Raw genomic sequence first — 27,929 nt, forward strand, 5'->3', positions numbered from 1 at the left:
TATGCTGATAGAATTTCACTACTTGAAACTGAGGGTGTCTTTTCACACATTTCTGAGGACATAAGCCACTACTTGAGAGTATGCTAGGCCATTCAGGCTGTGTGAATGGAACTGCAGCACTTGGCTAGTGAGGTCAGGAGAAACTTCTCTAGGAGGCCCACAAAAACTGAGCCTATTGTGCCTCTCCCAGGCTAGAGTGGGTGGCAGGGAGAATTGGTTGCCTATGAATGGTCAGTTGGGTTTTGTTGGCGTTGGTTTCTCTGACTTAGAGCTGATTTTCTTGGTACCAAATTCTGTTCTACTTAAAACTCGTTGTTATCCTAGTTGATTTTGGTTTTAACCAAAGGTACCCTTAGTCAAACTATTTTAAAGTTTGGTTCTCTTCAATTAAGAGTTTGTCATCGTAAATGACTGGTTTCTTGATACAAGGTGCTACTAGACACAGCATTTACCTATTGTATCAGAACTGGGTGTCAGGCAGACAGCTTGTGGCTGTCGCTGCACTTCCCTACACTGTTTGGTCAGGATAAAAATAGGGTTGCAGGATGTGAAAATGCTGTTTGATCTTTCCTGTTAGGGAAGTTTGACTTCAGCCACAGCTGGTGCTGTTTGCCTGTGACTAACTTACTGCCTCTCCATGTTTTGCAGCCCACGTTCCTGGAGTACTTAAAACCACGCTCATGGTCATGTCATACGAAGATGTAAAAATGGTATATTCTGGCCGTGTCATCACAGAAAATCAGAGTTGTCCTCCAAGTATTTGGACCAATGACCTAACTCGCTATGGACTTTTTCCAAGGAAAGTTGTGCCTCCTGATTATTGGGGAGAAACTGTAATTTTTTTAAACATTACTGGGGCAAACCAGTTGACCTGGATTGCAACAGGCTTCACAGGCAGCATCCACTACATGCTGTCCTACTTTGAGCCATTTCCATGCCAGTAAAACATTGAGCTGAAGGTGGAGTCTACTGGAATCCTACTCATCCAGGGGTCCCCCCATGTTGCTGCTCTTCTGGACAATAGTCTAGTCAGATTTTTGCTAGTAGCTCATTGTTGGCATCCGTCCATCTTCCTTAGCCAACTACTTTTTGCATTTTTTTTTCTCCCTTTTGGTATTGGGATGTCTACAAAACTTCTATTCTTTGTGATCCTGTCTGCTGCTATGATGCAGACAAGTGGCAGAGCAACAGAATATTTGCCTCCTTGCTCTGAAAATAGCCAAAGTATTCCTGGATGGCTTTGAACTGTTTTCTATGCATGTTGGCTGCCTACAGATTTAAAATGGGCAGAGGAAGAGGGGATTGACAACTTACTTGTGGCTGCACTGGAGAATCAGGTTCAGAAGCAGGGCACAGTGTGTGCAGCCTTTGTATGACTTTTTACACTGAAAATTTATGTTTTCTTTGTATTCATTAAGTTTCTAACTGACAGCATTTTTGTTCTCTGAAGACCTTTGTGAGGAATAGTTTTTCTTCTAGCACTTTCTTTCTCTTGCTCCAGATAATCACTTCTTTTAACCCAATTAACTGTAAAAGAGCTTTTGCTTTAATTTGGCAGGTGCTTTAAGGTATACAAGTTATTAAGGCTTTCTTTAGTGAAAAAGATTTGAAATGCTACGACCCAACTGTAAGAAAATACAATCGACTTTGCAGGTACATAGCGTGTTCCCATCTGAAATGGCCACGTCCAGGTCAATGTGCCGGCACGTCCTGGTGCCTCTCGCCAACGTGTTGTAGCAGCTCCTGACACAGTTGGTGGGAAATGTGGGGTGAGCCAGTTCCTGGAGTCAGAGCTGCTTTTTTCACCTGCCCGTGTCTGCTCTTAGGGCAGTGGGGGCTTCAGGTGGAGATGAGTTTCCTAGGTATTGCCCTCTTCTTTCTGAAGAGGTAGGACATCCTCTCCTACACACGGCTAAAGAGAGAAGCATTATGTGGATTTGGTGGTTCAATATCTATTAATTGGGCAAAGTCCCCTTCAGTTTCCTTGTTCTGTCAGATGCTAAGCACAAAAGGGAACTTAGATAGTGTCTGGGAATGTGTATCTCCGGTTTGACAGGAACTGCAGCTCCTATTATCGGAGAGGGAGGGTGACCTAGTGGAAGTACCCTAACTTTGGTCACAGGGATTTCTAAATTACTCAGATGTTCTTTGCTGGCACTTTTTAGTGACAGCTTTTCCTTACTCACCTACAGCCTAGGTATTTGACACCAGCAGTATTGGGACTATTGAGGGACTAGTCTCCCAGTCCACTACAGACTATCTTTTGGGCTTCTGTTTTTACTACCCTGAGACAAAAGTAATTTTGTGAAAGCTAGGCAATACTTAAACTCTTCCCGGTTTTCAGTTTTCTGAAAGAAGGAATCCCGCTCTTCAGAAAGGACATTGTGTCAGGTCAAATTTGCCAAATACAGTGTTGGCGTGTGTGGCTCTCCTCTGGAAATATCTCCTACAATAACTTGGTTGAAACAGGTGGGTTAATTTCAGAGGAAGGGGATTCATGTATATACTCAAACTTGGCAGTATTAGTATATAAAACCCTCAGAATTAAATGGATTACTTTATCCTCACTCAGTTTGATTAATCCTGTATCTTTCACTGTACTTCTTGTGGGAGGAAGGGACAGAAGTGTTGGAGCAACTAAGATTCCTTTTTGAAAAAAATCAAACAAAAAGCCCCACTCTTTGGCCAAACTACTTTGTCACCTCCTTAGTATAGGATGAAATTTAGTCCAGTACTTTCTAGTTGTGGTGCTCAAAAGGCTTTTGTACAGATGTAACTGCACTCAAGTAGGGTGTGATGGATTAGGGACTTGATTTGTCTTCTTGATGTCTGTCTCGGGTCTTGCTACTGTCTCTGTTCTCAAAAGCAGATCAAATCATGGCACTTTGTGCCAAGTTTTGGTGTTTCCCTCACATCTGGCACTGTCCTATTCCTAGTAGAGAATATCAGCATTTACGGTGTTGGCATCCTCACTGTTTGAAGCCTGAGGGCTTGAGCATTTGGCAAGCAAAAAGGGACCAGAAAGGGGACCAGCTGTTGGAACTAGCCTTTAATTTTTCACAGGTTGAGGTTTTTAGCCTCTTTGATCAAGGCATCTGGCAACTGTGCTGTCAGGGCATTAACTGTTGGGATTACTTTCAATTTCATGGGTTTTTAAAATTGCTTTTGAATGTGGTCTTATTTTAATTTTTCTCAAGAGTGCTGAAGGGGAAATACTAAGTCTTCTGCACACTGCTTGTTTAATTAGAGTCAATTATACCATGTTTGTTTGAGTTTCCCTAGGCTCAGAGTGCCAGAGCCAGCAGTATGGTGTGCTGGTCAGTAATGATGATGGTAAGGTTCACAACCTGCCCTTTGCAAGTTCTTAATAATAATACATACTGTTTTCTGTGGTTCTTTCCAACACAAGAGCTGTGCGTGCAGCTTGCTTCCATGGTAACTCCCTCGGTTTTGAGGTGGGAAGCTGCCAGCTTTGGAACGGCAGCCAGTACAGCTGCAGCTTCTTGCTCAAGAACATCACAAAAATCAGTATTAATAAGGTGACGCGTGTCCCGGCTTTCACGCAGATGACAGTTTGTTCTCAGGAAGACTGAACCTGTGCAGAGCCTTCATGCCTAGTACGTCCTTTCCGTAGGGGTATTTACCTTCCAGCCTCCAGAGGTGAAGCAGCCCTGCATCTGAGCTGCTGCTTGTATGCTATCCCATGGCGCCCCTCTGAATAAGACCTCTGTGGTGGTGGGTGGGGGGGGAAATCCTGATGTATTTTTTTAATAAGAAAAGGCATGGATTACGTGCGTCGGCCCGCCCACTAAAGGAAAACTGAACTGTGTGAGCTCCCGCTCTCTGACTGGGGCCGGGCTGGAAGGACGCGGCACGGCCTGAGCAGGGTTGCGAGCCGGCTCCCTGCAGTACCTCCGAGCCAGCCCCCTTCCCTCTCCTCTCTCCTCCCTGGGCTCACAGCTGGGGTGAAGCCAAAGCCCCCGCGGTGGCAGGGGAGAGGGCCACAAGCAGCCCCCGTGCCCTGCTGCGTGCCCAGGCCCCGGCACCCCCCCCCCCCGTTCCCTCTGCGCGACCTGTACCGTGTCCTGTCACACAGAAGAGCTGTTTATAATCTACTGTATTACAGCAGTTGAAATATATTTTGCTATTAGGGGAGGAAACAAAAAAAAAAAAAAAAAAAAAAAATCGCCTTGGCTTGTTTCTTGGAGGCTCCTGCTGGGGGGTTGGGGTGGTGTAAGGTTGTGAGGAGGTGGCTGCTGGGGGGAGGTGATGTGGGTCAGAGCCTTGTGGGGAGGGAGGGAGGATGTATTCCAGAAGGGGGGGGGGTGGGGAAGAGCCCTGTGTTTCCATGGTGATGGAGCCAAGGTGGAGATACCTGGCAGGTACTGGGGAGCCCCTCTGCTGCTCCCTGTATAGGAAGGGGGGGAGCTGGGCTAGTTTGGGGGCAGGGGGTGTGGGGTGGGCTGAGGCTGCGGAGCCCCTGGCACAGCTGTCTCCCTCCTTCCAAGGGCCAGGAGGAGAAAGGGATGGGGGACAGTCGTGCCTGGAGGTGCCGGGCAAGAGGGCTGCAGGGCAGGGAGAACATCTCCGTGGGTGGGTTCATAGCAAGGAACTTCTAGACAAGGCTTTCTTTAGGTGGTAAAAAGCAGCAGGAAAGGTCAGAGCTAAATAGCGGCTGAGAAGGGTAGTTGGGGGTTTTAGAAGCTGCATATCAGCCATCACATCTCTGCGAGAGGGGAGAGGACGTCCTTGGGCGTGCTGGAGAGGAGCACGGGGAAGGAGTTGATAGCTCTTGGAACAGACCGGAGTTTCTATCCTCTCCCGATTTAATGCATATTAAATTTGAGCAACTGCCAAATGTGTATCATGTTGGTGATTTCTGCCTTCATTTTGGGCCTGAAAAGGGTTTGTGTGCCAAGCACTTAATGTGATATTTTCCAGCTGTGTACCACGTGCTCTAAAGCTGAGTCTTGTCTGTGTCCTTAAGCTTGTAGCTGCTGCAGAACAGTGCCATTAATCTTCCCATCCTTTCTGGCAGGAATATCATGTACTGCCAAACAGAGCTGTTTAAGGAAAGGGGGGAAGTTTTCTTCTGTCAGAAGTTTGTAGCAAATTTTTGTATTTTCTTTCCAAGAAACTATTTGTGCAGCAAGACAAGAAACTACCTGGCAAGATGACTCCTAGATTATGCCTACACCCACGAACATGTATCTGAATGCAAAGAAATGTAGTTAACCTAATTAGAAGCTGCTGTACACAAGGATACAGCTCATAGGGAGGCCAAGAAGTTTTAATACCAAGAGGACTTTATAAAGAATATATATTGGCAAGGCTGGGGGCAGGGGGGAAAGCCTTCAGATGAGAATTCATGGAGATCATAAAACTAGTGCAAATATGATTTTTTTTTCTTTTTTCAATAATAAGATATTGCTAAGAAGAAAAGTTGTAAGATGATTAATTGGAGGCAAATATAATTAAATCTCTGGCCCAATTAAATGTATGAAAGAAGCAGTTGTTCTTAATGCAGTTTGTAGATGGAAAAACAAGCACCCCTATGGAAGATGTAGCAAAGCATTGGGGGCTTCTTCCTGATGCACCTAGTATCAGGCCTAAGGGGTTTTTTTCCCCACAATAAACAATAACAAAATAAGCTATTAACCCTGTGGAGTACAAATGCGAGTTTAATTCTGTTTCTAGATCTTTTGTTACTGCAAATTTCCTTGGCTAAGCATTAATTCACCATGCCCACGACTGGAGCGCCAGTTCCTGGACCAAAAGCCGACGGAAGGAGAGCGAGGGGTGCCTGGCAGGGAGGCTCGGTCGCCGAGGACGGGACAGGTAGGGCTGGGCTGGGGGCTGGGGGGGGTCATACTGCCGGCTCTCTGTCCTTCCAGCCCCACTTTAACAGCATGATGCTTCCCTGCCTGAAGTTTTGCCTGGTTTTTAGGCAACTGCTGGTATTTTAGGGCATTCGTATCTTTGCTGAAAGCTGACTGCTCGCAATCCACAAAAAGGGAAATGGCTTTCAGCCACAAGCAAATTTTAGTTGTTTGCTGCATCCCTTGGTGTCTGTGTGCCAGATAGTTTGGCACACGGTCGTGTGAGCGGTGCTTTATCTCCCATAGGTAGAAGGTAGCTGATGTTCTAGGCTTCACCAAAGGTCTAAAAACTGCTAAAAATGGGATTAGCTGCCTGTGTTTTAGGTCCTGCTTTGGGATAAGGGAGTAAACATCTTGTCATGGTTTTTCTCAGCTCTCTGTTCTATCACTGGCTTTGCTTTCTCTTTCAGCAGCAGAATAAATGCTGTTGAAATGGTTCTGACATGCTATTTTCCAGAGATCCCCAAGCTGAGGGGTACCTCAAGGTTGCTTGACCACATCAGGCCTGTTTCTTCCTCCCTGGAGCACAGTTTTGTTCCAGAAGAGGTTTTCCGAAGCCTGACCTGTGCCAGTAATTCCCTCTGCAGCCCGGAGCACTTACAATCCCCACAAACCACCAAAACCCCAGTGGGCTTCAGGGTGAGTGTTATTTCCATCTTCTGCCTTCTTCTGTCCAGAATTGTCTCTTCACCGGAGGGGGTGTGCTCACCCCCTGGGTAGCAAAAGGATAGTTTGCCGACCTCATAAGATAAATTTATCTTGTATCACATCATTTTTCTGACCACACCGTTTGATGCAGATCCAAAGTGCTGCCTTCCAGTCCTTGCAAAACCTGCTTGCACCCTGGTGCTGCTGTGAAGCCCTTGCACAGAGGCTGTCTTGTCCACATTGATTTCTTTAGCCCCAAGACAGAAATAATGGCACAGAGCTTTAGACAGCCACCCCGACCTCTCCTGTTCCTTGGCATGTTTCTCGCTAAGTGACAGCCACGTGTGCCTTGTCTGCAGGGCTGCCTGCAAACCCCTGATCGGCTTTGGCATTATCCTAATCGTCGGAGCAAGTTCAGACACCTGACCGACCACCCTGTCAGTCTGACAGGCGCTGGAAGGTAAGCAGAGAGGAGTTAAGGAGCCCAGGGCGATGGAAAGACATTAGAGCTGGGAACTCTGGAGAGGCATGGAGCTAGATCTCTCCCTTAGTCTATTCCTATGGTAGGTGGCTGTGCTGCCTGATGTGGCTGGATGAATGGACTAGCTGTCCCATCCCAGTTCAGGCTGGAGAGATTCAAGGGAAAGATGTTTTAGGAATAATAAATAAAAGAGTTGCTGAGTGAGCAATTCTTGGAACCATCCTTCCAAAGGATGCCAGGCTCATAGGGGGAGGCTCTGTGGTCCATGATTAAGAAAAGAAGCTCTTCTGGCTTTAACGGGCTTAGCAGGGAATAGCTTTACACTTCTTTGTAAATAAGTGATGCTTAATGGCTTTAGGAAGTGAAAAATATTGTGCTGTTTATCGGACGTCGGATATGCATGCGATAGGGCATTGGCAGCTGACATGAAAAATGGTCTTTGGCCAGCAACAGGCAGCGCGAGGTTCATCTGCCTAAAAAAGATGATCTCACTTGTCATTTTTGGCCCAGGGGAGGGAGTCCTGGCAGTAAGCCTGGCCTCAGGCTGAGCAGAACAAACCCACGCGTGGTTTAGGCCAGCAGTAAGGGAACAGTAGGCTGCCTGCAGGGTGGGTCGGTAAACAAGTTCTTCCCCTCTATTTCAGGGATGTCTCTTACCTGTGTGACATTGCGACTGGCCAAGAAGCTAAAAAAGCAATGACTGGTGGAAGTTCTTTTTCCGAGGATCATCAGGACCAGAGAGAGAGCTGTTGTACAGCCCTACGTACCCCCGTGAGTGCTGCTGTTCAGGTGTTTTCCTATCACTAGCGGGGAGAAGGGGGACCCTCATACCCATGTCCCAGTGTTACCCTCATCCTAAAACTCATCAGCTCTCCTTGCAGTTCCAGATCCCCCACCCCAGTTCGGTGTTAGCTGTTTCAATTTGCTTTCAGACATATTTTCTATCGGGTGCTGGATGTGCGGAGCGGGAAAGGGAAAAGCAGCGTGAAAAGCCACTATGTGAGCTTCCCTCTCCCAGCTGCCAAACCTGTGTCCTCTTTGGGAATAAACCAGGAGATTGTGCACATCTTTTATGATGATGTTCCATGATCTCTCTTTTTCCATCCCCAGCGAGCAAGCCTAGCAGATAGTCTGGTTCCTAAGGAATTTCACATCTTGAAGAACCGGGGAGTTTTGCCCTTGAAGTACTTTGATGAGTGAGTGATTTCTGGTTTACAAGGGTTTGTCCTCAGCTGTTCAAAGTGGGGGGATAAAGTGAGGAGAGGCTGAGGACACTGCCCAAATACACCTCTTGCCTTTGGGAAGGGGAGAATATAAAGGGGAGGTTGTGGGAGTCCCGTGCTAATGACCAGGCTGTAGTTAACCCTGCAGAGCAAGGTTTTTCTTTGTCCCTGCTGTGCTGAGGTGGCTAACAGAGAATTACCTGTACACGAGTACTGCTTCTCAGCGGGGTTTTGGTAGTTGGACATGATTGTAGAAGCTGAAGTCTGGTTTGAGCCCTTGAGACAACTTTTGGAGTTTTTGCTTTTTTTTTTTTTAAAAAAAATTTTGATTAGGTTTTCCATTTTTCTTTTAAAATTTATTTCTGCCACAAAGCTGGGCAGGTTCTGGGTAGCTCTTACTCTCACTTTATGCTTGTATAGACCTGTTAGCATCTTGAATCTGACTACTCTGGGGTTTTGGTGGGGGGTTTGTTTGTTTTTGGTGGGGGTTTTGTGATTTTTTTTTTTTCTTTTTTTACCCCCCTCAGTATTTCAGGCTGTGAGTTCTGAATTGAGTTTACTAAGCCTTGCCTAAAAAAGGCTACTGAGATTCCCCTTGATGTATCCAGACAAATTAATAAACTTAAAGGTGGTTCCTTCTCATTGTTCAATGATTCAAATACTAAAATTAGGAGTAAAATCCTCACAGCTTCTTAGCCAACGTGATTGTGCTGGGTTTGTGTGTGCAGAAGGGTTTTTGGTAGCAGGGGAGGAGGCTACAGCAGTGGCCCCTGTGAGAAGCTTCTGGAAAGCTCCCTCGGCTCCAAGTTGGACCCACCTCTGGCCAGGGCTGAGCAGTCAGTGATGGTGGCTGCACCTCTGTGAGAACATATTTAAGGGGAACCTCAGAGGTGGTTGGGACCTGTGAGGAGGAATTATGAGAAAGACGAACACCCAGGTCAGTGGGAGGAAGGAGGAGGAAAGTGGGGGAGGTGTGCTGGAGCTGAGACCCCCTGTATCCCATGCTGAGATGGCAGGGCCACACCCCTGCCACCCATGGAGGTCACCAGTGGAGTAGAGGCCAATCTGAAACCTGTAGAGGACCTCACACCATGACAGGCATCTGCACTTAAAGTAGGGCAGGACTCTGAGAGGAGAAGCAGCCCCCACTGTTGTAGTTCGGCGCTGGGAGCACTGCAACACGCAGGGGGTGACCCACACCACAGCAGCACGGGAGCGGCTGCATCCCGTGGGAAGGACTCACACCAGAGAAGGTTCATGAAGGACTGGCTGCAGTGAGAGGGGAGCCATGTGGAGCAGGAGAGGAATGTGCAGCATTCACCCCACCTTCTGAGAAGGAAGGAGCAGCGAGCTGACTGTAACCCCCGTCCCCTGCGCCCTGCACTGCTGAGAGAGGAGGTTGAGAGATGGGGAGCAGAGCTGAGCCCAGGAAGAAAGGAGGGGTGGGGGGAGCTGGTTTTGGATGTGGTGGTGCTTCTCACTGTCCCACCTTGTCTGTTAAGTGTTGTCTTTGTTAGTGTTTTGAATTCAAGTGATGTTCTTTTTCTTCCCCTAACAAGTCTGTATTTTGCCCACAACTGTAATAGGTGAGCCCCTCCCTGTCCTTATCTCAATTCCCAAGCCTTTTCCTTGGTACGTGTGAACTGCTGCGTGGTGTTCAGTTGCCCTCTGGGCTCAAACCAAGATAATAATGGAACAGGACATTATCTTACTATTTTGATGGTCTCCTGTGATCAGCCCCTGGCTGTGTGTGATGTGGATATGTGGTGCTTTTCTGGCCCTACCAGTAACTTTTAAACCCATTGGCCACTTCTTGACCAAGTACCATGAGAAGTCTTAAAGGGAGAAGGTTCCTACAAGGTTTCTGTCGTTAGTGGCAAGAATAAGGAGCTCCAGTTGGGGGAACAGCTGCAGGAGGTCCAGTTCTCATGTTAGGCTCTGGCTGTTCCCACTGAAGAGCAACTCTGTAGACCCTTCTCTGCCTCACCAACCTTCATCAGCTTGTGTGTGGGACAAGGAGACTGAAGGAGAGGGCAGGATGCCTTAGCTAGCACTGGAAGGATTGCTTTGTAATCATGTTCTAACATTTGTGTTTGTTTCAGTAAATACACAACACTTCTTGAAGACCGTGAAAAGAAACTACGGCTGTTCCCATCCATGTATGTACCACCCCACATGAAGTTGTTGTTGGAAAAAAACATCTGTTTGAATCTCATTTCCTGGGAAAATACCATAATATGCTATGCTGAATAATGGTGTGTCTCTCTCTGGTCTTTCAGAAAACCTTCTGGGAGGCTAGAGGTCATCCAGCTGATGGAAGTGATGGACAGCATGTTGGAAAAGGCAGGAGTAGACAAGCTAATCAGAGTAACAAGACCTTCACAGGTGGATAACTCAGTTCTATCCAGATAACTTTCTTGTACCCACAAAAAAGAACATCTTGTTTTCCCTATTGTGTTTAAGGTACCTGCTGGAAGCTAGTTTCTGACCCAGCCAGCTGTCTGTAGGTCCTGTAATAACCAAGGGTTTTCTCTCCTGAGGTTCTCTTCATCTTTGTCTGATCCACATAAACCAAACATTTAGCTTGCTGGTGTGTGAAGTTACATTTCTGGCAAAAATTCCAGAAAGGAATGCATTTGGCTTTATTACTATGGAGGAATGAAGGCAGTAGCCGTCTCATCTCTTCGCTGGGAGATAGGCTGCTGTGTTACAAAATGGGCCATTGAAAACCTTCTTACACCTAAAAAGCAGATGTCAAAGAACATCTGTACCTTGTTTTGCCTTATTTTCTGTTATTCTTGCATGGGGAAGGGAAAGGAATTTAGAAAAATACAGACCGTTGTCTTAGCAGGAACCCCAGCTGGAATTAGCACAGAAGTTCTCATGGACGTTGACGGGAGCGTAGTCAGGGTAGTGCATAACATGTTTGAAAATGAACCTGTGAATGCATGCAGGATGGCTGTTTCTCTCCCCCTTTCTAGCTTTAGTAGTGTTTCGTCCTCAAAGGGAAACCTGCTTCAGAAGGAATGAAAGATCAGTGCTAATCTCTTGTTAAAGGAGTAGGCTGGCCAGGCTCTGCAAGGCTGTGATTTTTCTTGCCTGTTTTGCCAGCTGCACAAAGCGCTGGAGCTGATGAAGGCAGAGCAGAACATCTACAACATCATTTTCCATGAGCTGATTCGGCAGGTCAGCGTGGACTGCGTGGAGAGAGGACAGCTGCTTTCGAAGCTCAGGTCATCATCAGCCAACCCTTTGTCCCCCTCTCGTTTCATGGCAGTGTCCTCTCAGGAGTGGCATCAGTCATTGCAGATTGATCCTAATGTCCTTGCCCAGCAAAGTTAGCCCGTTGCGATGTAACTGGCATGGCCTCGGATGCCAGGATTGATATAGGATTTCCCCACCTAGTTAACAGCTGCAGCTAACGAGCCTCTGTTAGGTAACCTGGAGCTTGAAGTCAGTGGAGTTCATAGTGTGGACACCTTATTGGTGTGACATTTCAACGGAAGCTTTCACATGTAGAATAGCTGTTACTTCCCTCATGGCCAGGGTTCCCATGCTCACATTACCACTATTTGTAGCAATTAAATTGTTCCAGAATGTTTAAAATCCCCAGTCCAAACACTCAAAAGATTACCTTCTAGATAGCTTCCTGTGCAGTGAAAGGAAAGGGTCTTCAGATGGCGAAAGAGATCTGCACTCTCAGGTAAATACCCTTTTTTACTCATTTTACTGCAGGCAGAGGTACGTGGGTCTCCTGGAGCGGATTCCTGAACAGATGAAGAGCCTCTACAAACAAATGGTGGCACAGAGGTTGGCCAACAGACATATTACAGAAGAACTACTCTATTTTAAAGAATCTGTTGGACAGCTGGCCAGGTCTGAATCCTGCCTGATCCTAAGAAATTATGCCCTGGGCTTAGTCCATTGATTTTGTTTGGGTTGCTAATCTTCCTCCCATAGAAGCAGGAAGACAGTGTTATGATCTGAAGCAAAGCTACGGGGACCACACTTGAGCATCCTCACACTCTCACAGCACCCAAATCTCACTGCATTATTAGTGCCAAATAATGTCAAAGCCACCGCCTTTCCTTGGCACACTGGAGGTTCGTTGGTGGGGGACTGCAGAAAGGGGTTGTTGGAGCAACATGTGTCCATGGGAAGAGGAGGTCTTCAAGATGCTTTTCACCCCTACAGTGAGATGATTGTGTTGGAGGAAGAGAGCCCTGCATGATAGTGTAGGGACCACCAGTCTGTGTTTGCCAGAGTAGAGACCTTTGGGTGGGGTTAAGCTGCGTTAAGACTGTTCCTTGCTGTTTCAGTGAGCTGTACGAGGTACGAGAACACGACCACAAGGTGACCAAAGAAGCTGAAAAAGCTCAAGAGGAGCTAGCTGCAGGCATGCAGGAGGCTAAGGAAAATGCCAAGTAAGTTGCTTTCAGAGTTGAGGTTGGGAGATTTCTGCAGTGTGCTGGTATCATTCTCTCAGGGTTGTTGGGAAGGAGAGGTGAGGGCTGGTTTTCTTCTGTGGAAAGAGAGCTTGGCTGTTTATGACAAATGCTGTTATTTTGCTATAAATGCTAAACTCCTCAAAGAGATAGAAAGCTGTTCAAAGCATTTCTAGTTTTAAGTTATGAAAGTTGCATTTCCTTTTCTTCAACCCACATTCACAGCCAGTGAGTCTTCATAGTCTAGCAGAGCCTGGACCTCTGAACTTCTGAAGATCTTGCGGGCATCTTCAGATACCTAAGAAATCAGGGATTTAGGTGGTTGGCATCAGAGCTGTGGTGAGTGAGTAGGCACACAGATTTACTTACAGGAATTGTGTCATGAAGATAACAGCTAGCCTAGTTCCAGCAACGATCTGTATTCATACTGATTGGAATATCAACAGAAGGGTGTTGTAGGGGCTCAGGGAAAAGGACCTGTGAATTTACAGGCTGTGCAGGAGGTGACTGAGGAAGGAAGGAGGAAGAGAAAATGTCTAAGAAAAGCTCTAGGAATTGGGAGAAAGACAGTAAACGTGAATGAGAAACATAGGTGCACGTATTTCATTGTCTTTCCTTTCTTCTAGCCTTTTGGAAGAGTATCAGGAGTTATATGAGTTGCAGAGAAGACGACTGGAAGAGCAAGTTCTGCTGCTAGCCCAAGAGAGAGATGTTTGGAGCTCAGCTGCATATGACCTGGCTCTGAAGGTAGGTGCAGGAGATCAGTCATACATTGCAAGGTATAAGCTGTCATAGCTAGCAGTCTTCTTTCAAAGGCAGATTTTGTCCCAAAGAACGTTTTTATTCAATGCGATTGGGTCGTAACACATCTCATACCTGCCCTGACCTCATTTCCTGAGGTCTGTTGTGTTTCACATGTGTGGTTTTAAAACGGGAACCAGTTAATTCACACAGCATTTGTGGTATATACCTCCAGGCTACATGCAGGAAGAACTTCCGTGATTTCTATTAGTATTTCCATTCAGAGATGCGTTTGACTAAAAAGTTTCCTATTCCTTATAATTTAGAATATCATAACCAGATTCCTTACACCTCCTCACAAAGTATCATTCCTGGTTAATTCTGTGCTTCCATGTTTGTGTGCCCCCCTTGTTTATAATCTCCTACTTAATCCCATTCAAGTTTAAAATGTGTTAGCAGAACTTCTGAGGCTGTCTGGAAGAGCAGAGATTTAATTGTAAGGAAAGTGGACTCAGCCACTTGATCTCCATTTCATTTATGGTGAAGCTCCCATGTTACTGTCAGATGCTTCTCCTCAGAAGAAAACGAGGCAGATAATAATGTTTCTTTCAGATAATAGACAGAAACCAGCTGGCATTGGTTCACAGGCTCCATGTTAGTGAAAAGACACTGACCAACATTCTCAAGCATTTCCTAGTCCTCTTGGAATCAAAGGTAGGGACCTGCCTGTGACAGGTACCTGTTCAAAGCGTGTGTACGTGTGGTTTATGTAGCTCTACGGTTCTCAGTCAAGCATTCAGTACTTTGACTGTTACTCGAACTTTCAAATCACGGTCTAGTTTCAAACGAGCATTAAAATTTGAATGAGTTCACTCTCTCTGCATTTATCTCTTTACTCCATGTCCCCTTTTCTCTGCTTCAAAATTTCCCCCTTTTTTTGTGGCTTTCTTTCCTCACCCCGTTCCTCCTCCATAAAACCAAAATAGATCCAGGCCATTGTAATTTTGGCTTCAGAGGTAGGGGACTGCACGGTCTCTCGGTAGCACACAAGCAACAAGGAGTCGAACCCTCAGTTCTGACGTGCCTGGGGAGGGTGAGCTGCCCTAGTCCTGTCTCAAAGCGTTTGTGAGGGCCATGCTGTGGAATTACAGACATTTCCCAGATCTCTGATACGTACATATGTCAAAATAGCCAGGGCAAAGAGACAATTCCTCTGATTTGGACCAAAATAATCATGACAACGGTCCCTTTTCCCACTCTATTGCCCAACGCCTGCAGGACACGGGAGACCTGGCAGATCTGCAGGAAGAGACTGAGCAGTTTAGGGAGAGGTTGGGCTGTGTTGGAGCGGAAATACAGCGTTCCGAGGAGTCCAGCCAGGGAAAACTGCAAACTGTCTGCAGCAGCCTCCACAAGTGGCTTCAGTACTTCCACAGCAGCGACCCGTGAGTGTCCCGGAGGGACTGGGGGTAGCAGTCAGCCCCCCCAAACCTTTGCCTTGTGACAATAGGTCTCACTGGCCCAGTGCAAAGCATGCACTGACTCTCCAGTGTGGTGAGATTTGGTATGATCTGCAATTTGCACGTCCCTCACTGCTCTATTTTTCTGCTTGACACATTTATTTTGATAACCAGGTCCCTAATGGTAACTCCAGTTTGTGGTTGAAATGAGTGGATCGAACCCTCCTGCTGTGAGCCAATGTCCTTTGTGCAGCTGCCATTGCTGTAACAGAATTCTTCTATTTAGTTTGGTTCATTTTAACTTGAATGCAGACTTTAGTGCTCCAATAGAGCATTCAGTTCTCTCATGTACAGACAGATACGAGACTCTGAGACACATGAGGCTTCAAACTCAGTCTTTTTCTGTGCTAAGGTGATTATAATTTTTAGGCTTTTTGTTATTTCATTGTGATACGTTAAATAAAACAACATATAAATGCAAGTATAAAATGCAGAAATATACATGGTGTGTGCGTTAACAAAAGACATCACTTTATAGATTTCAATCATAGAATTGTTAATGTCTGAATTTTCAATATATGCTTGAATTTGATTTTCATCATTGCTGGAAGTAACTTTGACACCCAGTGTTCGTATTATGTTGAGAGAGCAAAAATCCCTGTCTGAGTAGGGCCTGGTGGTTTTTACTTCTCTTTCAAGTTACAGTTTGTATCACAAATCACCTGGTATGTGTAGACTATATATCCTGACTCTCGGTTTTACCTTGGCTACTACAGGATTTTCTTCTCTCAGCTCTCACCCTTTCTTTCCCTCTGCTTTAGCTCATCTCCAATGAATGAAAAGCTACTGGATGAAACCCTACAAGATATCAAGAACTTGATAAATGTAAGATTTGGGGGGTTGGACATATTATTGAATGGTGTCCACTCAGCAAATTACCACGTTAGCTGAGCCCCAGTGGGCATCTCTGCCCATCACAAATGTGAACGAAAACACATCAGCTCAAATCTTTTGTGCTGAAGCTTAAGCTAAGAGTCTACACATGAGAAGTTATAATTGACCAATATCATGGTTCAGCCAGTGCATTAAACTTAGTTGTGCATTTGAGCACTGTCTGACCAACAGCTCTGGTGACTGATAAATTATATTAATCCAGAGAAGTGCTCAGATTTATCACCAATAAGGTTCCAATTTATTGTGCTGTCTACTCACTGCGACATCTTCACACTCGTGGATTCCTCACACTTCTCTTACCCCATTTCCATCACCTTTCTGTCACAGCCATGGGGTGGTCCAACACGGCAAGCTTGCTGCTTTTCTTTCAGATGCTAAAAGAAGACCTAGAGCAGTACAGCGGGGAGGTGCACCTAAGAAAGACAGAAAGTCTGAGGAGCGCTGCCAGCCTGCAGGAGCACTGGATGGGGCTGGGAGAGACAGTGCTGAATCGACACCGGGACGTTGCTGGAGCGTTGCCTCCACCGCACGCTGCCCTGGAAGAAATCAAAGAAAGGGCGTGTGAACTCTACCAGCAATACAATACAAGGATAAGTGGGAATAACGGTAAGGAATGGCCAATTCTACAGTTCAGTCTTTCCTTAGAGATGTCAGGAAAAAGTAGTGGATAATAAAGGTAATAAAGGACCAGCTGACATAATCTTGTACTGGCCTTTTGCAAAGATAAAGTCTGGCCCCCGGGTACGTGCTGGGAATCAAGAGCATTCGAGGGATGAACTCCGAGAAACTTGACTTGCAGTCACACGTAAAAAGAATACCTGAAGTTTTAAATGTGATACAGTGCAAAGAACATGCCATGTGAATATGACACAGGGAAGTCATGTTCAGAGGGAGTGTGGGAGGTTTGTAATTATGTGGATAATTTATGGAAAAGAAAATAAATGTAGAAGGAAAGAATGAATGTTTAAAATGTAAAGTAGAACATTGCTTTGAAGATCATTAGCCAGATAACACTGTCTCAGAGGGTCATACTTTTTTTATTACCCTATCACTAATGCAGAGTTATCGTTATCTAGATATTGGATTATCCTGATAAAAAAGTATGCAAATACATGTTTTCTTTGCTTATATAAAGTTATCATGTCCTGTGTAAGATAAAAAACAATCGTTGGGTAATTTGCAACTAACCTTCTCAACCTTTGCCTCTGCAAGACCTTGACTCATGTCCGATTTCAGAATTATTTCATGTCTGATTTTTTTTAATCATATTATTTCCTTTTATCAGACTAAAACTAAACTGAGCATGTGCTGTCAGGAACTGCTACTCATGTTTGCTAAGCTGCTGCTCATACTGTCATCTTATTCTTTCACTCAGGGTTATTCCATGCTTTTTCCCTACATTACCTTATACTACTTGTTATGTTTCAGCCTACTAAAGGAGCTGGGATAGACTGATAAGTCTGTCCATCCTAAGAGACAACTAAAGGAAACAAATATTCCCAGTAGCTCTCATTAGAAAGAGGGAGAAAAAAGAAGGAACGGGGCCATAACTGGCCAGACACCAGCATGGCAAAAAGTTAACAGCAGATTGTCAGAAGCCTTGATAGTTAGTCATGATCTGAACAAAGGGCTAGGCAGCACAGCGCAGATGTCTGATCCAAAATTGCTTCAGACAGTAAACTCCAGAAAAAAAAAGGGATTTTAGCTTATTTTAACAAAGTCTGTGGGAACTGGACCACAGAAAAGACATTCTCTTGATCCATAAAAGGCACTGTATTTTAAATGGCTTGGATTTGTTTTTGCATTGTAATATAATGGCCTTTCAGTAGAAAATACAAAAAAAAAAATATTCCTTCTCTTTACATTGCATCTTTAGTAAGAAACAGTGAAAATGAAAGAGATTGTAAAGAATAGGTAAGGGACAATACTGAGAGTGTGGTAATTTTGTCCTGTAAGGCAATGGCACTCAGTTACCTGAAGTATTTATTATCTTCTAAGATCTGATTACCTGGTCTCAAGCAGCATGTGCCAGAAATACAAAGGATTTGATATTTGATGACAAGAATTAGAGATGGAGAGAGAACAATGAGATATGAGATTGCTTTTAGACGGGAGATACAAGGACGGACTTATATGAAATTTATAAGGTTTGGTTTAGGGTCTTTTCTTTTATTCAGTCTTCCTTGATCACTTCTTAAAGCCTTCCCAGTGTACCTTCTTTGTGAGAATAAGATGGTTTTGACTCTGAAATTGGCACTTGGGACTAGAGTGACCTCTTCAGTTAGGTCTTCTCTTTTGCTGGGGACTTATTTAAGTTTATAAGATAAAATGCAATGACACAGACAGCCTTCCCAAAGCAAGCTGCTGTTTAATAAGGATTTGGAATACAGTGTAAGGTCTAATATGGCTAAGCCACATGTAAGCGATCAGAAGTGACTGTTTTCCCTCATCCCATGCCCTTCTGTGACCCACATCTTCTTTGTTCTTAAGCTGATGCTGCATAGCAGAAAAACTTAAATAATATAACTCCTACTACTTCTTCTTGGCCTTCTGGTTGTTAAAAACTGATGTCTGGTTGTGGGGCTCTCACAGTGTGCTCTGAAAGGCTCCGCTCTGCAGAGGGTAAACTCCTCTCTTTCTTACCAGTCTGGACATCCCTGCTTCATTGCACTTCTAGTCCAGAGGAGAAGCTAACCAGTTCTACTCCACAGCTGTACATGCATCAAAATCATTGAAGTACTTAAAAAAATTGTCATCACCTCCATATGCTTAACATGCCATCTTCGCTACAAGATGTCCTGGAGGCCAGGACATCACCAGGATTTAAAGAAAGCTTAAACACTGGGTATCAAGAGCAAGCATTGTTACATTTCAAGCATATTCCCCAACAAACAGAGAACATCCATTGGTATGTGCCAGATGAGTGAATGAACAAGTGATTTACTACCTTGTCCAGGCATTTTTGCACATCTGTGCATACCATCTCACCTGCACCTTTGAAGAATCAAGCTGTAACTGCAGAGCTGTTTTAAAAAGAGTTATATTAAGTCTATGCAACGAGGCAGCCAAATCTGCCAAGACAAGAAGGAAAGTCAGGGCTTCAAATCAAGCCCATTTTCTTTCAGGTTGCTTTGAATTCAGTGCTTACTGAACAGCTCATTCTTAGTCCTAAGTGTAGCCAGTTCCCACATATGCTGTTCATCCCCCTTGGCATCCCTCTTTGAATTCAGCTTTGTTTTTGTTGGCTGAAAGAATTGTAATTAAAGATTCGTATTTTCTTCCCCTGCAGGCACAGCTAGGTTTTTGACAGCCTTGGTGAGAAGTATGGAAGATTGGTTATTCAAAGCGCAAAAGCTGAAGCGAGGTTCTGGCATGCACGAAGCCGAGCTGCGGGCATTTTATCACAAGATTCCTGCATGGCTGGCCCAGGTGGATGCAGTGATGAGCTGTATAGGCTCCAGCCAGTTGCATGAAGATAAGAGTGATAAGAAACCACATTATCCGTAAGGACAGAGGGGTTAATTGTGTCTGGGCTGGCCTTGTATGTTAAATGACACTCGTAAGGAAAGAGAAAAGTTCCTTTGTACTGACCCTGGTGCAGGAAACTGGTAGTGGGAATAAACGTGATAAGCATGAAGTGTTAAAATGGTTGGTGACTGTCTTTCATTTGATTTGATTTGGCAATATCTGTAGAAACAGTTGTTGGCTTCAATATCACTCCTGGAACATCACTGTCTCCTTCAGAACTGCCACCTGCTTGGGAAAGCTTGACATTTGAAGAGCCACCAAAATACATGATTCATTTACAGTCAGATTTGTGGGGGCATATTCTTCCTCACGGTGCTCTATTGTATTTGATAAATATCATCAGGAAATAAATTATTTGCAGAGCATGTGCATAGTGTATATGTAAAAGATTTCTTGCAAATGCCAAGTTTGCTCACAGCTATAGCATTAACAAAAATGCTTGTGTCATGTTTCCAGCATACAGCGTACTAAAATATGTTGTTTTCCTTCAGCTGGGAAGCGAAAGGTGTCTGGTAGAGAGGAAATATTTGGGTTTGGTGTGCTAAAGGTCAGTTTGTTTCTGGATTTGTTTTTTTTTTTCAGGGTGGAACTTAGAGACTTTCTTAAGATGATTCGGCGATGGGTTCTGTCCGTGAATAACGAGGTTGAGAAGAACATCATGCATCTTAATGAAAATGTAAGTGCAAGAAATTGCTAGGGATAAGAGCACTATATCTACTATTCACCCTTTCCTTTAATTTCCATCTGGCCAGAGCGCAGCTGTGAGGAATGCTTGTTTCTCTTTTGACACCTTCTTTCCTGTTTGAGTTGTGGCTTTTGTCTTCCAGCCAAAGGAGCAGAGAAGAACTCCTCTAAAAATAGCTGTAAGGTCTCCTGTACAGTGCATGAACATAATTTTATTGTTTCATCTTTAGCAATCATTTCCTCTGGAATAACATTGATATTTCCTGTTCAGAGAGCTGTTTTGGCTGCGAGCTCTCTGTGGTTTTACTTCTTTCTCCCAGGATTGTAGAGTAGAGGCTCTCACTATGGATTTTTTAAATGTTCTATAAGTGTGGTGTGTGATTTTTGGTTTGTTGCTGAATTCTGGAAAAGAGAAATCACCATGTGGCTGATAAGCAGTATATGATCCTAAACAAAAGACTGAAGGGATAGATCCATGACAGGAAAAGATGTGTTAGTAACAGAAATGAATACAGGAGGAAAAATGGTAAAAACAAATGTTTCAGTCATCAGGTCAGTCTGCAAATTGAATTAGGTAGGACATTGACTTATGTGAAATGCACTGACTTCAGACTACTTGGCAAGACCTGTCATTTATTACTGGTTTAGATATGCTCCAACGTTTTGTGCAGGTGACTGAACTGCACAGAAATCTCACCCTGTGGCTGGTAAATTTGCTGAAACACATTACAGCAGACCGCTTGTCCCGGGAGTGTCTCCAGCAGCAAGAGTCAGACACCAAGATGGACGAGGAGCTCAGACTTCTGAGGGCTCGTAAGCTGCATCACGAAGCTGAAGACCTGGTTGCAGAGATGGGCAGACTCTCTGGTTCTATAGTCAGGTATCAGCAGAGGTTTTAAATTTCATCTAGGGGGGGTTTCTCAAGAAAAAATATGTAGTGTGCTGAGAGATTGATCATGGTGACAAATCCCATCAGTTGGTTGTCCTTGGACATTTTCCCAGGTCCTAAATGGGCCTTACTGGAATCTGTAGGGACTCTAGTAAGACAGGAACACCTAAAGAGAATGGCGGTGCTTGCTTTATACCTAGTGCTGCTATAAAAAATGCTTGCATCTGTGACTGCATCTCACACTTCTGAGGATGACCTCCAGAGGATGTAAGGGCAGTACAGGCAGTGAGTCTGCAGTCCAGGACACCTGGAGCAAAGCCCCCACCTGATCTGGGACCTGAGCTCACACGTCCGCTGTGGGTTAGCACAGCACCAGCACAGACAAGCTGTCCGAGAGGTCATTGTGTGAGTGGGGCAGGCAAGGCTTGCTCTTCTGGAGACTTGTCTTCTGCAGAGGTCTGCAAATAGCTCCTGTGCCTTGCTGACAACAGCAGGATCCTGGCTGAAGGGCATAAAGCCTTTGAGGGCACTCCCGCAGGGCTGATGACATTCTGCATCTTTGCAGCTCCTGCCGTGAGATTGTCAACGCAATTGTTAGAAAGAAACGGTCTGAGATGGATGCAGAAGCTGATTTTGAGCTGGAGGAGCTGAATAAGATCAAGGTATGTTTCCAGATATCTAGGTCTGGGGTATATAAGACTGTGTTTGCTTTGGAAAAGGTAGAGAAAAATATATGTGAGGGTTTCAAGGAGGAAGACTCCTGCTACTCCAGTGGATTACCCTGATCCCCAAATTACCTACTGACTCTGCAGTTCTGGAAAGGAGATAAACCTGGGTCAGGTCATGTTCAGTTTTTTATTTTCTTTACCCTGTCTCAAGGTATGTATGTAAGGGCTCTCCTCTGAGATTTATTCCGTATGAATGGCAGTAGCTTCACCTCTGGTTCAGAGCTTGTCAGAGCCACGTACCTCCAGACTTAAGTGGTGCTTAGGAGTTCCTGGAGGCACTTGGTGCACTATACCTTCATACCAATGCAGTTGAAACATTCTGCAGTCAACTGACCTACTTGCCATTTCCTTATTCTACGCTTGCAGGTAAAGCTCTTAACTGCTACCACTATCACTGCCAGTGTTTAGCTGAGCTTTGCCTGAGCTTTAGGGATGTGAGAGGTAGATCCTTCCAAAGTCCAAGGCCTCCTCAAGCACAGGGCAAATGGTGTGGCTTCAAGGAACATAAGAAGCTTCTCTGTTACCTTAGTGAGTGAAAAGTTAAACTCTGGGATTTACACTCATTTCTCCCCCCACGGGCTGGGGCAGTGGTTGTGACAGAGATGTTCTGCACTGGCCTGAGGAGCCGCTTGTTGAAGGAGATAGTTGGTGGGAGTGATTAGCTGGTGACAGATGCCATGTCTGAAAGCTTGGAGAAATGTGTCTTCCTTTTCCCTTGTGGGGTGAGGGTGGAAAGGTCCAGGTAGGTCCCTGGAACAGATAAAGACAGAAAGGTGGAATTATTTAACTGGCTAAATGAATATACTAACAGCTATATTTTCTGCTCAATAATTCCTAAATAGTAATTTTCTATTATGTCTTCCCAGACTGAGTGCTGTGACTGGATTCAAGCGTGTAGTCTTCTCCTTTCAGAGGTCAAAGGGACTCCAGTCTCCTTTCTGGATTTAGAAGAACTGAGAAACCTCTTTGGATCAGAGGTGTATATACAAACTGCATTTGCTGTTCTAGGTTGAATGAAGGTCTGCTTCAAAACTTTTCCTTAAGGAAGCAGCTACAGTTCAGTTTGAGGGAAGATTTCAAAGCGGCAGCTAAGAACTACAAGGTGTTACAACTGCAAATGGGTTAAAAATCACAGCCCTTCCTGTGAGGGCAGGTCTAAAGCAAAACCAGAGCTTCAGTGGAGCTAGATTTTACCCCACTGGTAGGTCAGTTCCCCATGGGGCATGATAGCTTTTGCTTCACCCATTGGGGTGGACTTTAGCTGGAATCCTGGTGGTTGCCTTGCCCAGGAGATCGGGCTGAATTGCTAGTTTAATTCCTTATGTTGCTAGATGGATGTCTGAGACTGCCTGTGACAATTGGATGTTTTTTATAGATGGCTGGCCTGGCATTGGTCTACTTTCATGAAAAACAGGTTAAATTCAGATGATGAGGAAATGGATTATCCTGAGCTGCATCAAGCAAAGTGTGGCCAGCAGGTCAAGGGAGGGGATTCTCCCCCTCTGCTCCGCTCTAGGGAGAACCCCCTGCAGTGCTGGGTCCAGCTCGGGGGCTGCCCAATGTGACAAGGACATGGAGCTGCTCGAGCGGGGCCAGAGGAGGCCATGAAGATGCTGGGGGGGCTGGAGCAGCTCCCCTGGGAGGCCGGGCTGAGAGAGTTGGGGGGGTTCAGCCTGGAGAAGAGAAGGCTCCGGGGAGACCTTCGAGCGGCCTCCCAGGGCTTAAAGGGGGGACAGGAAAGGTGGGGAGGGACTTTTTAGGACATGTAGTGATAGGATGAGGAGTAATGGCTTTAAACTGACAGAGGGGACACCTAGCTTAGATATGAGGAAGAAATTTTTCCCTGTGGGGGTGGTGAGACACTGGCCCAGGGTGCCCAGAGCAGCTGTGGCTGCCCCCTCCCTGGAAGGGTTCAAGGCCAGGTTGGACGGGGCTGGGAGCACCCTGGGCTGGGGGAAGGGGGCCCTGCCCAGGCAGGGGGGGTGGGACTGGATGGTCTCTAGGGTCCCATCCAACCCAAACCAGTCTGTGATTCTGTGATTTAGATTTATTATCTTGAACAATTTGTTTCCATCAGTTCTGAACTCAACCCCCAAGCAAAGTGACATTGTTCATGACTTTGTGTACAGTCAGTGCTGTAGTTCATGTGCTGCCTCTCTCTTTCTCCCTATACAAAGCAGGTATGTCACAGTGAGTCCTGCTGATGTAATGTTCAGTAATTAGCATATTAATTTGTGATTTAAAATACATTCATACTCGGGACACTCCTAGTTGGCTGAAATCCAAGTCTAAATATGTGCAAGAGAAAGTCAGAGACCAGTTAGTTTTGCCTAGGTTATTCAGATGGACAAAGGGACTGTGCTACTCACCTGATCCTTATGGTGCTTTACAGGAATTGAAGTTGAAGCTTAAGGACACTACCATTTCTTCAGCTCATGAAGAGCTTGAACGTGAAGATGACAACGGCAGTAGGAAACATGTAACAGAGGAAGAAATATTAGAAGTAAAGGAGGAAATTGCTATTATGCAGGTGACTCTAGTAGCTGCAATATGCTACTTTCCAGCAGAGCCTTTTTAGTTGTTGTTTGCTGTATGTGACATGAAACATGGCCTTAGAGCTGCCTTGAATGCCCCTAGGCTAGAGGTATGTCCTGTTTCTTGTTCCTTTTCTCTCTCAGCAGCAGCCAGGTGCTGGTATGGATTATCTGATTGAGGACAACGAAGATACTGCAGACATGATCAGATATGTAGGACACGACTCCAATGTCCACCTGAAGTCTCTGAAGTCAGACGTCGTGTCGGTTACAGGGGTAGGAATCTCCACCGTGCTGATGGTTTTAGCCTGCTGACAGAGATTTGGGGCTGGGTTTTAGCTGCCTAGTCAGACTCTGCTATGAGACCCCCCCCTTAACATTTGTGTCAGACCTGCTGGGGCAGTGCAAGGTGCTGGTGTTCTCTCTGATTCTTCTCTTCTTGCCATTTTAAATAATCATTAGCAGAGTTACCACAGCTGCAATTTGTCCTCTTGACTCATGCATTATTGCCATGGCCCCAGGATTTCTGTGGGACCAGTAACGGGTGATGTGTGTAGTCTGAACCAGGACTATCTGCAGAGACTGAAATGATGAAAATTATTTGGTGCTGAACATGTGGGAGGAGTTGAAGAGGGTTCAGAGATTCAGGGAGATCCCACAGCAACAGGGGATCAAGAAGTTCATGTTGTTTTGGCCTCCTACGTCCTTGTTTTCTCCACTTGCCTTTGGGATGGTGCTCTTTGGTAAAGTTGCTCTTCAGAAATCACAGGGCCTGCCTTTTGCAGCCATTCCCTGGCCAGTCAGTCATCCAGAGACTAGAGGCTCAGGATTTGTGGATCTTTAGCAAACTGTCACTGGATGGTCCTGCACCCTAAGCGTGATGCATTGCTGGGTGTGCCTTGCCCTTCAAGCTTTAGAGGTGGGCAGCTAGTGCAGAGTGACAAGGAGAGACACTGAGGCATTTATTTATGGGCTTTGATTCGTTTTACAGAAATGAATCCCTGGAAATCAGTTACCTCCAAAGCTTAGAGTTAGGAGCCTCTCAACAGTTACTTTTACGGAAAAACCCTGGTTGTCTTCTTCAGATAAAGAAAACTGATTTCTGCCTGTTGGATCCTGTGAGGAGCTGCCTCTTTCTGTTCTCTGAATATTGTTTTGTTGTTTCTTTCATTCCTGGTCAGGCTACAGCCATCTTCAACCTCTGTAACCCAGTAAATGCACCAGCAACCCAAGACTATGAGCCAGTGAGACTTTCATGTCTGAGTCAGAAAAGCATTTTAGTCTATTTTCACTGCCAGGATCATTTCAGTGCCTGCACTAGCCTCTGGTTTTACATGTTTTGCTGATACAGAGCTCTTGCCTATGTTGTGACTGCACTGAGACACCAGCACCAAACCAGGCACATGCTGCAGATGAGATGCGGCTTTGTTGGTTTCACATTGGCTTATAGAAGGTTTTGCTCTTCCCAAACAGAGGGAGATGACTGCCACCAAGTCGTCGACTCCCTTTTCTCAGAAAGGGTTTGAAGCCCTGGCAATGCTGGAACATCTGCAAGTGCAGCTCCTGTGAGTACTGGTCCAGTGTTGGAGGCTTGAGCGGGGCAGGGTTTCATACTATGCCAGTGCCTGTTCTGCTCTCTGATAAGGTTCTGCTTCATCCAATATCTCGGGGCTTAATTTTGGGCTTCCTTCCATTCTGATTGCCTTGGGCCGTTGACTGTGATTTGTTAGCTGAAGACATGACCCATGTCAGCTCTCCTTCATCTGTGTGCAGATTTTCTGTTTTGTGTACTCATGAGGTACATTGCAGAAGTACTCATGTTGGTTTTCTGAAAGACTTCTTAATACTTCGGGTTCTGTTAGCACTTGCAGGGTGCTATGTGAATGCAGCTGAGCACTTCCAGTGCCTGCAGGTGCCCAGGAGCTTGGTAGGTACAGCCACACAATGTTTTGCCTAAGAGGTGGGAACACAATGAAGGGACACCCAAGGGGCTCCATCAGTGTTTGTGTTTGGTAATGACTTCTTCCATGCTTGAACAGGCTTGGGCTCTCTGAACTTTATTCCCTCATACTTCTTGTTTTGTCTGTGAGCTTGCATTTTCCAGGGTAAGCCCATCTCATTAGCTTTGCTAATAGGATTGACTGTGCTCTGTATTTATCTTTGCACAATGAAGATCAGCATCTCACTCTTTGCTAGCAAACACTGAGTTTTAAAATTAATTCAATTTGCAGGGTTTACATAGATGTGCTATGAAGTCCCTTATGGATCTTCTAACAGTGCCCTTTTCTGAAACCATAAATGTATTTTACAGAGTCAGTCAGTCCTACTGAACGCTTCAGCTTTCTAAATCTTTCTTTTGGGTATCCTACCAGCCACTGCTTTGATTTCATGTTTCATCATTATCTTTGCTTCTGTGTTTCAGAGAAACAGAGATCCGTGCTCAGAATGCAGAGGAGAGATCTGAAGGTCTTGAAGAGAAGCTGGAAGAAGCTCTGCAGAGAATCAAAGAGCTAGAGAGTGAGCTGGAGAAAGAGGAGAAAGTCACCCCAGAAGCAACATACAAAGAAGGGCAAGGTCAGGAGGATCAGTATTCTGAACCCTCTCCTAAACTCAGAGAGGGAAGCAGTCTTTGAGGACACCTCATGTGTCTCCCGTGTAGTGCAGGACCTTCTCCTCCTGGATACATCCCAGCGTTTTGTCTAGACTCTTTGTCAGAGGCCAAGTAAGGAGGCTTTTACCATGGCTCTCTATCGGGACAGAAAGAACTGCTGAGTGTGGTCTGTTTTTGAAAGAAAGTAATTTTGTTTGATTTTGACATATGACACAAGGTCTGTATCTAGGAGATTGCTGTAATTGGCTCCATCTTCCTTGTGAGTGAGTGTTCCCTGTTATAGTCAAGAAGATCTGTTTAGGATCGATGATTTTTGGGGTAGAAAAGAAGTAACATTTCAGGTCCCTTCACTCTTAGAGGCCACAGACCTTTTGTGTTCATAGCACAGGACACTCTTCTTGTCCCCAGGAGTTATTTGAACATTGCTGACCTACTGATACTGCCCACACAGTGCAGCTGGGAGTTCCCTGGGTCTCATGTTTGTTGTGGATGAAGACATTTCCTTGTGTCCTTTCTCAACTGGTTCCACACAAATATAAGATGTGGAGAAGGAGAAAGAATGTGAATTAAAACTTCTTCCCTTAGCCTGCCAGTGTATCCAGTCTCTCTGACATCAAAGCGGGAGGAGAGGCTAATTTGTTTGTTAAGGATATGACACCTTGGGCCCATTTTAACTCTGGTATTTTTAATGGCTTTGGTTTGTTGTTTTGTTTTTCTTTCAGAAAAATATTTCCAAGAAAGTGTCTCAGAAGACAGGGCCTGCTCAAGTCTCAAAGCGTCTACCTCTGGTCAGTCCAAGGGATCCAGATAAAAGCAAACATTAAAGAACAACAATGTCTGAGTAGTTTCTTGGTGCCCTCGACCCACTGCCGTTATTCCTTACCTACTACCCCAACACCTCTGTGCCATCCCAGCATTTAGGCCGCTCTTCCAGCTGGCTCTACCTCTTCCACATCTGTCTTGCTTATCCTCTGTCTCCTCTCACAGCTCTAATATCTTTACAGCTCATCTTCCTTGTGTAATTCCATTGCTATCTCGACTTTCTCATACCCACATCTCTCCTGCCTGGGCACCCTCCTCCCCTCCCCTCGCCATGTGCTTGCCTCCTGTTTGTGTTCATCAAT

General features: G+C 45.3%; 3 protein-coding genes across 7 annotated transcripts in view; all 3 read left to right on the plus strand.

Annotated features, from left to right (window-relative positions):
* Positions 1-2,567, plus strand: part of SOAT1 (sterol O-acyltransferase 1) — a 29,038-nt gene extending 26,471 nt beyond the window's left edge. For all 5 annotated transcript variants that reach the window (XM_033004465.2, XM_033004466.2, XM_033004469.2 and 2 more), the window contains exon 16: positions 649-2,567. In XM_033004465.2, the coding sequence (XP_032860356.1) occupies positions 649-705 (57 nt within the window). In that variant the 3' untranslated portion in view covers positions 706-2,567. The remainder of the gene's footprint in view (positions 1-648) is intronic.
* Positions 2,568-4,473: 1,906 nt separating this feature from the next.
* AXDND1 (axonemal dynein light chain domain containing 1) lies at positions 4,474-27,646 on the plus strand. The gene is made up of 25 exons (XM_033004459.2): positions 4,474-5,838; positions 6,337-6,518; positions 6,887-6,987; positions 7,653-7,779; positions 8,119-8,204; positions 10,334-10,390; positions 10,511-10,616; positions 11,343-11,464; positions 11,967-12,107; positions 12,551-12,655; positions 13,303-13,423; positions 14,030-14,131; positions 14,696-14,862; positions 15,699-15,762; positions 16,203-16,437; positions 19,121-19,334; positions 19,942-20,035; positions 20,715-20,923; positions 21,498-21,594; positions 22,527-22,637; positions 24,053-24,190; positions 24,339-24,470; positions 25,668-25,759; positions 26,617-26,768; positions 27,528-27,646. The coding sequence occupies exons 1-25, from the start codon at positions 5,742-5,744 to the stop codon at positions 27,614-27,616; spliced, it is 3,141 nt and encodes a 1,046-aa protein (XP_032860350.2). The 5' UTR covers positions 4,474-5,741; the 3' UTR covers positions 27,617-27,646.
* Positions 27,548-27,929, plus strand: part of TDRD5 (tudor domain containing 5) — a 31,085-nt gene continuing 30,703 nt past the window's right edge. The window contains exon 1 of the mRNA XM_033004462.2: positions 27,548-27,593. The gene's annotated coding sequence lies outside the window, so the exon portion shown is untranslated. The remainder of the gene's footprint in view (positions 27,594-27,929) is intronic.

The sequence above is a fragment of the Tyto alba genome, unplaced genomic scaffold (genome assembly GCF_018691265.1).
Source record: "Tyto alba isolate M040663 unplaced genomic scaffold, T.alba_DEE_v4.0 Super-Scaffold_1000006, whole genome shotgun sequence".
Taxonomy (NCBI): domain Eukaryota; kingdom Metazoa; phylum Chordata; class Aves; order Strigiformes; family Tytonidae; genus Tyto; species Tyto alba.